The sequence below is a fragment of the Macaca fascicularis genome, chromosome 4 (assembly GCF_037993035.2).
Source record: "Macaca fascicularis isolate 582-1 chromosome 4, T2T-MFA8v1.1".
Taxonomy (NCBI): Eukaryota; Metazoa; Chordata; class Mammalia; order Primates; family Cercopithecidae; genus Macaca; species Macaca fascicularis.
The window spans coordinates 48,634,782-48,649,262 of record NC_088378.1 but is presented as its reverse complement, the minus strand read 5'-3'; the positions used below and the strand labels follow the sequence as shown (position 1 = coordinate 48,649,262).

The 14,481-nt window shown below is 37.1% G+C and overlaps 1 protein-coding gene across 9 annotated transcripts in view; it reads right to left on the bottom strand.

Annotated features, from left to right (window-relative positions):
• The window catches only part of UTRN (utrophin), a 581,880-nt gene that overhangs the window by 434,289 nt on the left and 133,110 nt on the right, over positions 1-14,481 (bottom strand). For all 9 annotated transcript variants that reach the window (XR_012433510.1, XR_012433511.1, XM_005552038.5 and 6 more), the window contains exons 3-9: positions 13,365-13,457; positions 11,703-11,780; positions 11,241-11,333; positions 8,856-9,028; positions 6,372-6,487; positions 5,517-5,677; positions 644-847 (exon numbers count right to left, since the gene is read on the bottom strand). Coding sequence is in view for 7 of the 9 variants with exons in the window: in XM_005552038.5 (XP_005552095.3) it covers positions 644-847; positions 5,517-5,677; positions 6,372-6,487; positions 8,856-9,028; positions 11,241-11,333; positions 11,703-11,780; positions 13,365-13,457 (918 nt within the window). In the remaining 2 variants the exon portion in view is untranslated. The remainder of the gene's footprint in view (positions 1-643; positions 848-5,516; positions 5,678-6,371; positions 6,488-8,855; positions 9,029-11,240; positions 11,334-11,702; positions 11,781-13,364; positions 13,458-14,481) is intronic.

Below are 14,481 nucleotides of genomic sequence, written 5' to 3'. Positions count from 1 at the left end.
TATATATATATATATATATATAAAATATAAAATAAAATACCATACTCACCCAAGAGGAATTATTTAAGAGATGTTACCACTTATATTATTTTCTATCCAAAACAACAAATAAGATCTGTCAATTAACATACTTATACAAAAGAAAAATTTAACCAAAAGAAATCTCCATATAGTGAAATTCACTATGCTGCAATATAGTATGTCCTCAAAGGAACAGGAAACTTTTAAGATATAAAAAAATACAGGAACCCTGGGTATGACATTTGTCTAATCATGCAATTAAAAAGAATAATCATTTCCTAGGGAACACTCAGATCTTAAAGATTTGGTGTACTGGTTCACTCCTTCGCTTTTCAAATATAACAATGCACTTCAGAACTGAGCAGTACTATGCAATGATTTTCATCAGTGGCTCTCCAAAACATACAAGGAGACTAAAATCTAAAATCTAATTCTGAGGCACAGTTTAATCACCCATACCAATTATGTAACAAAGCACTATTTAAATATCACAGTTCCTGAAATAAACCATTGACCTTTCCAAAGAACAGAATTCGGTAGATAACAAATAGGAGAGTAGAGTCCCTAATTAAGACTCAGGTACCGTGGGGGACACACCCTGCTAAGAAACTAAGATATTTACTTCATGGGTTGCAAACTGGTCTTTGACTTCTTCAACATCATCAGAAATATCATCCTGCTCCTGGAAAGTGTCCTCGGCAGAAAGCAACCAGGTCAGCACTTCCTCCAATGCTATCTGATAGCTGTCCAGATCCGCGTCAACCTCAGTGACAGTGCTGGGGGTCTCAGCTCGGGGAATCTCATGCTTCTCCTCGGGAGCTGTACTCTGTAAAAACAAAGCCAAGAAAAACCCACACTTACAATGAAAGCAAGAGGTGTTTAGCGAACTCACACTGTATGGCAAACCCAAAGTAGACACCACTCTGTCTTAGGCACTAATCCAATTCTCAGGAGCCAGGTGGGCACAGCCGTGAATGAGTCTGAAGCATTGAGTAAGTGCACTAGGGTAGCAAAGAGTATAAAAGCAGCATGCACTCATGAATTCTGTACTCAAGGAGATTCTAATATAGTCAGGGACAGAGAACCTACATGAATCACTTCTGAACAGAAATTAAAAAACAGCTATTAGAAAAGTTGTAAATGCCATGGTCCCAACAAGGCATGATATTTGAGTTCAACAAAGGCTAAAACAGTCAGGAAAGTTTCATAGAGGAGTTACAGCATGTTGGGCCTTTTCTGTAATTTAAAGAAAAAGAAAAGTGAGACTTCTGCTTTGACCCTTAGGTAAATTGTTTTTGCTGAACTGCATTCTATCATTGCATTTTAGACACTAAAAGACAGCCACACAGGCTGTTGTACTGATTGTATTTTTCTTAGGCAATTGCCCTCTGGTTTATTTGATGGCCTTTTAGGGCTCATGGAATAAATTTCTTTCAACTTCTTTCTAAACAACTGAGTATTTCCTTATATACTTTAAGAGCTTATAACCAAATTGACTCTCTCTAGTTCTTTTATTCCCTTTCAGAGCAAGACTTCTTTAAGACTTGCCTACATTCCGTCTCTACTTTATCAACTCTCACGCATAATTTTTAAGTAGAATATTTCAAACGTACAGAAATGTATAGAGAACAACACAAAAAATGCTCAGGTATTTAACAGCTACGGTTTGTTAACATTCCCTCTAACTTCAACTTGCTATTTGCCCCATGACTCAACTGAAAATGCTTTTGCCAATGTCACCAATAACCTTCCCATTGCCAAATGGACCTTTCCAACATCATCTTCACGGTGACCATATAATTAACCAACAAACTAATTTTTGATAATAACGATGCTCGAACAACAAATCTAAATCAGAACTGCCCAAGAAAGCCCAGAGAGCTGGCCACCCACGTTCCTTGCTTCAGCCCTCGGTAGCATTCCTCAAGGCTGAGCAACCTCAGCTTCCGGAAGCTTCTTTCCCTGCTTCTGCGACACTGCCCTGGTTTCTTGCTGGTTCAACAGCAGCTGCTGACTCATAAGTAATGAGTCTCCCCTAAATTAAGTCCTGGGCTCTTTTTTCTCCCCTCTCTATAGTCTGAGTAATCTCACTACTCTTATTGGATTTAAAGAACCATCTAGAACCACCTAGGAGTCTGGATTCCAAACTCTCATATCCCACTAATCTTCATATCTCTACTTCAATGCCTCCTAGGAATATTAAACCATGTTCATATTCAAACCCTTCACTTTATTCCAATTGTTCCTCCTCAGGCTTCTCCATCTCAGTAGAAGCTCCTCCCTACAACTAGGTACTCCAGCTACAAACCTGGGAGCCAGTCCGGCTTCTCTCCTTCACCTTCCACATTTAATATGTAAGTAATTCTGACCTTCCTTCAAAACTTATCTCAAATCCATCCAGACCTTTCCCTTTCCACGACCACCTACGTCCATCTTCTGAACCGGAATACCTGCTAACAACTGCCTTTACTTTACTGTTTTCCCCCACCCAACACTCTCACCTTCATAATCCACAGTCCTTTTCTCACACAGCAGCCAGAATGATCTTTCAAAAATGTAATCCCATCATAAGACGTACCTGCTGAAAACCTTTCGCTGGCTTTCCCAATGCTCTTAAGATATAATTTAAAATTCTTAGCACAGTTTACAAAAATACTGTGATAGCAAGAAACCAAGATAGAGAGACAGAAAGAGAGAGGCAGACAGAGAGTTGTATTTTGATAGATTAATCAGAAAAGACTTCTCTGAAAAGGCTCCATTTAAACTGAGGAAAAATGTGCAGCCTGCCATATAATGGTGGGTGGAGAAGCATTTAACAGATGGGAACCTGCACGAACAAGAATCTTGGGGAAAAAGTGGAAAAAGTCCACTCTAACTGCAGGGCAGAGTGGCAGAGGTAGGCCACATCTTGTAAACTATAGGAGAAAATGAAGTCTTTAATTAGTATGAAGGCTGGAATAGAATGAAAACACACACAAAAGACATTTTGGAGGAAGACTTGAAGAATCCAGCAAACTGAATATATGAGTTAAGAAATGAGCCAATCAGCACAGAGTTGAAACCATGGATAATTGAAAGACAGATGGTGCCAAAGACAGAGAAATAAAAATGAGTTAAGTTATGGACCAAAAATCCTAAAACTGCAGAATTAAAATAACCCCTGGAGATCATTTAGCTACAAACCTCTATACTAAAATGAGAATATCTAAGAACCAGGAAAGTTAGTGACCAGCCAAAAGTCACTGAGATAGGCACCAGTATCCATGAGGTCGAGAAGGAAGGCATTATCTAAACACAAATGTTCAGATGGTATTAATTCAAACACATGAGGAAACTTTCAACTGACAGATATTTAAAGAGTGAATATTTGAATGCAGGAATTATTCACTGACCACCAGCGTATGTTTGTAGAAAGAATAGGGCAGAAGAAGTCTGGCTATTAGGAGAGTAGTGGACGGCAAGCTAGGTCAGAGAGATGATTAAAACTTGATCACGGCTGGGCACGGTGGCTCAAGCCTGTAATCCCAGCACTTTGGGAGGCCGAGACGGGCGGATCACGAGGTCAGGAGATCGAGACCATCCTGGCTAACACGGTGAAACCCCGACTCCACTAAAAAAAATACATAAAACTAGCTGGGCGAGGTGGCGGACGCCTGTAGTCCCAGCTACTCGAGAGGCTGAGGTAGGAGAATGGCGTGAACCCGGGAGGTGGAGCTTGCAGTGAGCTGAGATCCGCCACTGCACTACAGCCTGGGCGACAGAGTGAGACTCCGTCTCAAAAAAAAAAAAAAAAAAAAAAAAAAAACTTGATCACATTTTAGTTTTCAATTAGTGTAATTCAGCCTCTAAGGCACTAATGAAAGCTTGCAAATGATGACGTTAGTGTTAACACACTTGCACCTAATCAGATAGCAAATGTTTTCTGAAGTTCTTATCATGCCACCCTGAGCCTTAAACATAAGTGATTATTTTATCTGCACATCACGAAAAGTAAATGAAGTCTCCCTCCTTTTTAAGAGAGAAGGTCCTTAACTATAAGAGCTAAATATCTCCACCTTCTAACAAAATGCAATAAGGAAATAAATCTAAAACCCCAAAACAAACCCAGAAGATCATCTGAGCCAACTAAAAACATGCATCATTAATGTAGAATGATAACTACACTTGTAGAGGCAAATGCTTCCTAGCACTTTTTTCAATTACAGTAAGTTAGGAATTTTCGTCAGCATCATTTGATATTCACTTCAAAAGAGTGGGTTCACAATTAGGCCTCATTTCTCAATCCTTTCTTTTCAATAAATGTTTTTTCTTTTTCTATAAATCACTCTATTTTTGAAATGGGGGAAATAAAAGGATTGGTACACACTACCCAAATAAAATTTAAAATAATAAGTAAATTCTCTGAATCTCAGAGGAAGGAAAAGGATGCTGTGTCAATTCAAGACTAGTATCATAATATGAGAATTAAATAATTTTTTAAAGAAATCTGTTAAATGAGAATGCCAAAACAAATCCAGAAGAAAAATGATAATAATGATAGCTGTTGCTTGTTGAGTGCTTATCAATGTCATTTTAGATACTTTGAATTCATTATCTTTATGAAGTAGGTGGTTTTAACCACATTTTGCAGACAAAATTGTGATTGAGAGTTTAAGTAACAACTCAAAACAAGTAGCAACAGGATTAATTTAAGGTCTGGAACCCAAGCTTGCTTTCTCTCTGAAATGTATTTCTTATAATTTTGAAATCTACATGTATGTCTTGGTTGCTTGGTCACCAGAATATTGAACCAAGTGACTTCTAAGGTCCAACTCTTACGTCTCTCTCATCTTATGAATTACAAGGACTGGTTGGACTAAAACAGAATGAGATTAAATATGGATTCATTCAAACAGTATAACTAAGTAAGAAAATAAATTATGATTTTATTTCTCTCTTTAAAAATTCATTTATATCCTGATGAATGAAATCATCATAATCCCTTCATGAAAAGCTCACCAGTAGTTTACCATACATTACTGGTCCTAAAGGAAAGGGAAAATAAGGCTTACATTTTGATAGCCCTTGTGAGACATATAACGGAAAAAAAAATCTTTTTTTCAATGGCGAAAAAAGAAAGACAATTAGTACTTAGAACAAAAACTAGGCTGATATGAGAAAAACCATCCTTAGCACATGACAGAAATAAAAGCTGGCAACCAGATGATGTAAAAACATAGATTCTCAGCATGTCATGCAGCAGCATGATCAACAGCCCAGTTTTTCTGGGTGAAATAAGGTATTTTCCTTCTTAATAAAGTCCATTGAGTTATGGTTTTTCTATCACATGAATGTGACAGAATGCTAACTGCTAAACTGAACTTCTTATGCAAATGTAAGCTGAGAAACCAAGATGTTCTCAGTCAAGAGAAAAACCCTCTGAAGGTGTTTTTATCTACTGCCTAGGAGAAAACAAATAGGGCGAGCCAAACACTTTAATAAAATATTATCTGTACCTGTATATTAATTGCTTCTTCCTCACATTCTTTCTTATATTTCCTTGGGAGTGTCTCTACCTCACGGATGGCATCTATAGTGACTTGCTGAGGTAGCACCTCAAACAAAGATGTTAAATACATAATTATGGATTTCTTGTCAGGAAGCTGAACGGCAACATCTAAAAGTGGAAGAATATAAGAACCAGCTTAAATTAGGTGTCCAAAATACGTGAATTGCTCAATATTAGATATAAAATAACTCTCCTTAGTACCCATAAACAATACCTAATACATAATCTTTGCAATACCACAGCTCAGTAAATTGCCACTTCAAAATATATGAGACAAAGGCAAAAGGGATTACTTATTTTTGTTCAGTATATCATTTTTTAAAGTCTTCCCTAAAAGCTTCCCCAAAATGGTCAAAGATAAGCTACCATATGTTACCATTTAAGATAAAGATACAGACTTTATTCATACTATGAAAATAAGTCTAGAATTCAATCCTGCAACATTTATAACTAAAGTCTTTACATCACATGCAAGAAGCTCACATAAAAATGCTTTTTAATGGACTAACCAGATACTGAATTTATCTAATAATTACATTTTCTTAAAACTTTAATTCTTACTTAATTTAGATTATCTATTGTCCAGTGCTGTAGTTAAATTTCTACCTAAAGGATCCTACAAATTGCTAAGTACAAAAGTATTAATAACTGTCAGTAATAAAATGACTTGCACCTATACTCCAAAAAGGAAAAGGTTCTTCAAGTCTCATAATTCATTTTTAAAAGGACAAAGAGACACTGCTTTTCAAGAATGCAAAACTATAAAGTAAAATCAAGGTTGAAATTCAACACTGAACAATACCTTCAGGATCTAACAGCTTTTCAATTCCCAAATAAGTTTGAGCCTTGCTGAAGGCATGTTCAAGTCTCTCAATTGGTGACATTTTGACAACTTTATCCCAGCTGAAGAGATCAGGTCTGAAAACCATGCAAATAAAATGCAATGAAGATGAAATATGTGGAAACAAAGTAGGCATTGTTATACTATAATACATTTTAGTTTTAGATTATTTTTATTTGTGAGGATTTTTTGTGTTTATTTTTATATTCCAAAGACTTGTCAAATACATACTTGAAATTAATTCACAAATATGAAAATAACAGATAATAATTTCCAAGGATCTTGTATTAGCTAAATAGGACTGCTATTTTCTGTGGTAACCATTAAGACTAGAAGTAGTATGTAATATTTCCCAAAGAGCAGAAGAAAAGGGGGTAAGGGGGAACCTACCAATACAAAAAGAGATAGAAAGTAAAAATAAAAAATAAAAAAAACACAGAAAAGATAAGACAAATGAGCAGCTCACACTATGTTGTAAAAATGAACTTAAATATATAAATTATCACAATCAATGTTAATGGACTAAATTCTTCAATTAAAAGATCAAGATTAGCAGAACACAAAATCCAGCTCTAATCTGTTCTCAGGATATTCCTAAAACAAAAGCCTTGGAAAAGTTTCCCTCCAATGCCCCGCTTCCATGCTACTATATTGTCTAGTACTGCATTTCATTTCTATCTTGGTTTTCTTTTAATACCACAAATTGGACATTATTGTTGCTTTGACTTACCCAAAAGTTCATCATTTTCCTTATTCTGTATCTGTTCTTGCATGTTAGATCCACCCACCTTCTGAGATGTACTTCCCCCACTTCCCTCCCTGAATTCATCTCCCATTATTCCCCCAACTCAGGTCACTGCAGCCACTGGCCTCTCTTATCCCAGGTGCCTCCTCTGCTCTTGTCTGATGTATTTTTCTTCAGTGTGTGTACTATTTCTATATACTACACAACTTTATTATTGTCTACCTCCCTCTGTTGGAACATAAGCTCAAGGAGAACTAAGACTTTTGCCCGTTTTGTTCTCTGCCGTATACCCTGTGTCTAGCACGTAAAAGGCACTCCACGCATATTTGTTGAATCAATTAATTAATAAATTGAAAGGCATATTGGCTAAAACTCTACACTTCCTTGATAAAATCCCTTAACCAAGTAGAAACCTAGGGCAACCTTCTTAAACTGACAAAGGAGGAGTGGATGAATACTGGCAGGGAGGGATTCTTTAACCTCATAAAAAGTGTACCCAAAAAGCTACAAAAAACATTGTTCTTATGGTAAAACACTAAAAACACTCCTTTTGTTATCAACAACAAAAATTCTACCCACTATCACCAATTCAAATCAACACTGCATTGAAGGACAAGGCACAATAGAGAACAAAAAAGAAAACAGAAGAAATAAAAGGATCATAATTCTAGGACATTCTAATCCCTCCTCTCCCAAAAAACCTACAATCTACAGAGACAAACTTACTAAAATGTGTAAGAACTGATTAAGTTTCCAGATATAAGATGTAGAAACGTCTATTGCACTTTTATATACCAGCAAAAACAATAGAGGAAATGAAACTTGAGAAAAGTAATCATTTACAACAACAATAAAACATAACAAATTTTGCCTTTGGCATTTCAATCCCTGATTCATGTAGAAATTATTATTATTTTTTTTTTAGTGTGGTGAAGTAAAGATCCAATGCATTTATTTATATATGGGTAATCAATTGTCCAAACCATCTATTAATCTGCAATGTCAGCTCAAGCATATATCAGATTTTCCTGTGTAATGGAGCCATTTCTGAGTTCTTAATTTTATTAGGTTGAACCATATGAAAACACCACTCTTATACAGCAAAACAGTCACGTAGGCAATTTCATATGGTTCAGCTTACATTGGTGTGTATATTGATAGTACTGCATAGTCTTAATTAATACAGCTTCATACTTTCTTTTTGGAAAGTATTTTAGCCTGGTTCTTCTTCAGAAGTCTACTGGCTATTCTTGGGCCTCGTCTTTTATATAACTAGAATCTGTTCACAAGTTTCATTAAAGACAATTTGGCTACTTTTAATTTTAATTGGGAATGCATTGAATTTACAGAGTTTTACTTTCTGTATGAGAAGAAAAGCTAACACAATTTTTTGTATATATTATCAGTTAGTGCTGAATGACTGGGGTTGAACTATGTGAGTTATTTCATATTTTTTAAATTCATAAATATGCAGGAGAAACTATGGACCTTGTATTGTGGCATTTAATTCCTAAGGAAATAAAGACTTGATGGGTAGTTTTCTTCCATGATATTTCTTTTCTTAAGGTTTTGGTAGAACATGTGCAGAAAGGAGAGCAGTGGGACTGGAGAAGGGGCTTCAGGGAGTAGTGGTGGCAGCAAAGGGGCAGAGAAGAAACATGAATTTGTAAAGCCCACTTCTAGATAGAGTAATGTCTCACTTATGTCGGTGGAGGACAGCATTAAAGGCGAGTCCATCTGTCCAGCTGGTGGTGAAGTTGAGGACGTTGACTTGGCTGTAGGGCCTGGTGGTCTGACGCACCCAGCTGAGCAGGATCTTTTCACTGTTGGTCTGCTGCAGGTCCGACATGACATCCTTCATGACATCTTTCACCTATGTAAGAGAAACCAGGCCTGTCTATAACTAATACTTCAATCGTTTACTTCTATTTAATTCAATGAAGTCTTTGAAAAAGCAATATTGCACTAATTAACCATTATGGATCAGGTAACTGGCATTCATTTTACTTCAGATTTTTCTGTAGACACTGGAGCAATAAATTTTAACAGTGATTATTTTGGGGGACAAAATTTGAGGTGATTTTTACCTCACTGTTATACATTACTGTGTTTTCTATATCTTAAGCAACACTTATACTATGTTTGGTTACAATGAACACTACTTTCATAGTCATAGAAAGTCATAGTTTATGTGTTTACAAAGACCTTTTCAATTTAAAAAAGTTTATTTTCTACAAAAATTAGAAAGGAAAAACTTTTGAGTACGTAAAAATAAAGTATCTTTCCTGATTGCAATCACAATTATACTCTAGAACTAACATTTTAAATTATTATTCTAAATTAGTAAACATGTTTCAAGAAAGTGCTCAAAGAATGACACAGATCTATCTAAGGGACACAGGAGCCAATTTAAGAGGCTCACACTGGCCAAATCTAGGATGACTTGAACACTCAAATGAATCCTAGTAAAAGATTATAAACCTATGCAAATGTCCATGAATCTATACTGATATGTAAATGACTAAATGAACGGAGAGAGAGAGAAGATAGACAGAGAAACAAGAAATAAGGGGAAGCTCTTCCTTACAAGTAGAAAGCCAACTAACGTAGAAGGAATCATGAAATTAGAAAATCATGATCTATCAAGCATCATAATAATAGCTGGTCCAGGCAAAAAGTATGAATGGGTGCTAAAACTAACGAATAAAACTTCGATAAAAACTAAATATTTATACAGTCTCAAAGTATATCCCCACCCGATACTTTTAATAACAAAGGGTAGTCAAATTACAGGAAGAAACTTGGTAAATACCACCTTAGTCAAACAATCAAAGCTAACACTGCCAGAAAAAGAACTGACGGACATCCCTATCCCCGATATGATGCACTAAGAAGAACTCACGTCACTTTTGTGACGTCCCTGCCAAAAGTGAACAACCTGAACTTAATCATAAGGAAACCTCAGCCAAGCCCAAGCCCACCTAGAGAGATATTCTACAAAATAACTGGCCAGCACTCTTCAAAAATATCAATATCATGAAATACAAAGACTCAAAAACTTCCAGATTAAGGAGGACTAAAGAGACATGAAAAATAAACGTAATGCATGATCTCAGATTTTCTTTCACTACTAAGGATATTACTGGGACAACTGACAAAAATCTAAGATCTGTAGATTACATAATTGTATTATTTCAATGTTATTTTCTTGATTTTAATAATTGTATATTAAGTTTTCATATTTAATAATCAATGATTGGCATTTTAAATATCAGTATTTCACATTTCATATTATTATACCAGTATGCTATTGTGTTTACATATGAGAGTTCTTGTTTTTAGGAGAATGCCATGGTTTTAGAAAATACACAGTAAATATTTTAGGCAGATAGGGAGAGAGTACAAATGCAATATTGACAACTGGTAACATTTAGGAAATGTGAGTGAAAGGTACTTGGGAATTCTTTGAACTATTCCTGCAACTTTTCTGGACATGAAATTATGTCAATTTTTAAAATTTAACATAAGAAAGGTACGTACTTTTTTTCCTAGACCACAAAAATAGGGCATTTTGTCAGCCTCTTCCATTGAAAATTGTTATGAGTTGAATTATGTTCTCTAAAATTAATATGTTGAGTACTTCAGAGAGGGGCTCTATTTGGAAATAAGGTAATTGCAGATGTCACTAGTTAGAATGAGGTCACACAGGAGTAAGGTGGGCCCTAAATCCAGTATGACTGATGTCTTTACAAAAAGAGGAAATTTGACACAGATATGCACACAGGGAGAACACCACGGCAACACTGGAGCTATCTTATCACAGGTCAAGGAACCGCAAAGATTGCAGACAAACCACCAGAATTTGGGGGCAAGGCATGGATCAGAGTCTCCCTCAGAGACTTCAGGAAAAACCAACCCTGCTGATGCCTTGATTTTGGACTTCCAGCCTCCAGAACTGGGAGACAACAAATTTCTGTTGTTCAAACCAAGCAGCTTGTGGTACTTGGTTATGGCAGCCCTAAGAAACCAAAAGACAAACAATACATTTTCCATCTCTATTAAAAAGTGATTGGAAATTTCCCCACCTGCCAGTGCAAAATGATGCTCCAAAGTAAGCCCAAAGTCAGTTTGTGATTTCCATCCACAATGTCAGTTCCCCCTATATTCACTAATTCCACCTATTAAGAAAAAAAAACAAAAAAACAAAACAAAACAAAAAAACACTTTTAAGACAATTTATTCACAGAACTCCAGGTTTTCATTTTAGCACATTTGGACAGCAGTATAAGTGAGAGATAAGAGAAATTTCATTTTAGAGAATCAGGTGAACCTAAATCTCAAAAATGTATTATTTATACCACAGATCAACATAGCCATCAGAAAAAGCACATGACTGTTTCTTCACTCACAGAAAAAGTTCAATATTTCTCATAATAAAAAATGTTTGCAAGAATCAGTGGATGCCAATGCATCAAGCAGTTGGCGAGTTTCACAATAAATAATGCTGATGGCAGCACAGACCCCCAAAACTCACATTACAAGCTTACATTGTTCTGATGTAAAACCTGCAGCACTCTGTTGACGTTATTTAAGGCATGTACCCTTGTGGAACCACGTTCCTTTGGCTGGAAAATAAAACACAAAAGCAAGTAAAACTGATTGTCCCTCCATATGTCTGACAAACACTAACATTGAGATATACACAGAAGAGCAGCTCAGCGTGCAGGGCCCCTCAGAGGCAGGAGCTCTGGCTGAAGTCTCAGGTTACCACCCTGGAAGCTGGTGTTCACAGTATGTAAATCCCTCAACTAACAACATCTTAAGATACCAGTTCCCTAACTTGCAAGCACATTGAAATGTCCTAGGCAGCTTCATAAAAACACCAATCCCTCAGTCCAACCCCACCCCCAAAGAGTGTGGCTTAATGGGTCTAGGGTGTGGTCTGGACTTGGGATTTTTAAAAGATTGCCTATAGTTCTAATGTGCAGACAAGTTTGGAAAACAGTGCTCTATGAACAAAGCTTCCTGTCTCTCAATTGGTATGGCTGCAGAAGGATTTTAGAGAAGCTGTGGCCTCTTTATTCTGCACAGATGTGAACAGAGCAAGGAGGATTCAGAGGCGCCATCCCCAGGCTCCAGGTAGCATTACAAGAGCCCTTGGAAGGCAGGGAATCCCCACCTGGGGAAAGATAACCTATGCAGCTTCTTTCTACTTCACTGGCCAGGGAACCTTATCTGAGAGAGGGATCAGCCTGTCTAACAGTTATCTACCCACCACCTGGAGGGCAAAGGGAGAGAATGACACCCCACACTTCTGCAAGAAAGAAATTCATCTTCAGGAGTGCATCTGTCTGTCCTGTGATAGTACTTCTACCTCTAGAGTTAACATTTGTACCCATAAATGCATCCTCTTCATTGGCAGTTTTTTCTGCATGACTATGGAGTATCCTACACATAAAATAATAGAGGTGTATTTAAAAAATAAATAAACAAAATACAATCCTGAAAATCTGAATAAAAAATGGATGTCATTGTTTTTGACAACTTTTTGTGTTTTTTTAGAGACGGAGCCTCGCTCTGTTGCCCAGGCTGGAATGCAGTGACGCAATCTCGGCTCACTGCAAGCTCCGCCTCCCGGGTTCAAGCAATTCTCCTGGCCTCAGTCTCCCGAATACCTGGAATTACAGGTGCATGCCGCCACGCCCAGCTAATTTTTTGTATTTTAGTAGAGACGGGGCTTCACTGCGCTGCCCAGGCTGGTCTCGAACTGCTGAGCTCAGGCAATCCGCCCGCCTTGGCCTCCCAAAGTGCTAGGATTACAGGCGTGAGCTACTGTGCCCAGCCTGAACAACTGTTTTAAAAAATATTTAAAATTTCAATGTGTTTGTCTCCAGACTCTGCTGTTCAAAACATTCTGCCCTCTCTATAACTCCATTCTTTTTTGTAATTTCTCTCATCCTGGGCTGTATCAGAGCAATAAACAGTTAAGGTAATTTTATCTTCAATAAAAACAGAGCCCTCAGAAGAACCGAAATGTTGTTGCATCAAAGAACTCATTAAAACACTTCATTAAAAATGTTCCCAATTTCAGCCTTTACATTTGAATGTAAAGTAAAATGGATACTTTCACTTTAATGGGTACCCACAGTGGGTCATCAAGTATCAGTAATGACTGGAGACTCCATTGTTTACAAAGATGACTTGCTCACCAGTGATGTTCCTGTGAGGCCTTCTAGAAGATCCAATAGCTTCCTTCCATCTTTGAGGTCTGTGAACATATCATTGATTGGTGGTTTCCCACTCTGTAAAAGAAAAACACAAATAAAGTATGGGGTATGCCAACAGCAGAAACTCCACATATACCTGCAAATAAATGAGTGGCTTCATTTTTTGCTCAATTAAAATGTTGTGGATGATCTGCAGACTATCCAAATTTGTCTTTCATAGAAAGAACAAGTACAAATACAGAAATTTTCAAATCCCATAAAGAATATTTTAAACTGAAATAAATTACACTTTTCCTTATAAAGAAAGCAAATCAAGCTGCTGTTAACATTGATAGGCCTTCGGGCATCGTGGTTCATGCCTGTAATTTCAGCACTTGGGAGGCCGAGGCGAGCTCAGGAGTTTAAGACCAGCCTGGCCAACATGGTGAAACCTCATCTCTAGCAAAAATATAAAAATTAGCTGGGAGTGGTGGTAGGCACCTGTAATCCCAACTACTTGGGAGGCTGAGGCAGGAGAATTGCTTGAACCCAGGAGGTGAAGGTTGCCGTGAGCCAAGATCGCACCACTGCACTCCAGCCTGGGCAACATAGCAAGACTCCATCTCAAAAAAAAAAATCTACAAAGTCTGGACATAATTTCACACAAATATACAGTAAAGTGTTAGAAAGAACAATGAACGACAACAAAATAATAGACCTTGAATATGATATATGTTCCTGAGAAAGCAATGATAAGGAGATGCATTAAAAATGTAAATAGCCTACAACATCCGGGTGCAGAGGCCAACAAAAAGTATGAGGATTGTCACTTCATCACTGCATTTCACATCACAGTGTGACAATGTCTTCCGCATTTCCATTATGGGAGCACGTGATTTGGTCATCAATTTCAGGGCTGAGCTGTTCAGTCTGTATTTCTGGTTATTAATTTCTTAACACTTAAGGCACTTTGGGCTTAACAATTAAATACTTTTTGTGCTTAAAACTAGTACCACTCCAAGATTTTGTCGGTTGAAGCTTATAGAATTCCTAAACTCTTGTCCCTGATAAATAGCCTCAACTCCCACAGATAATCCTGCTCTAGTGTCTGATGCCAGAA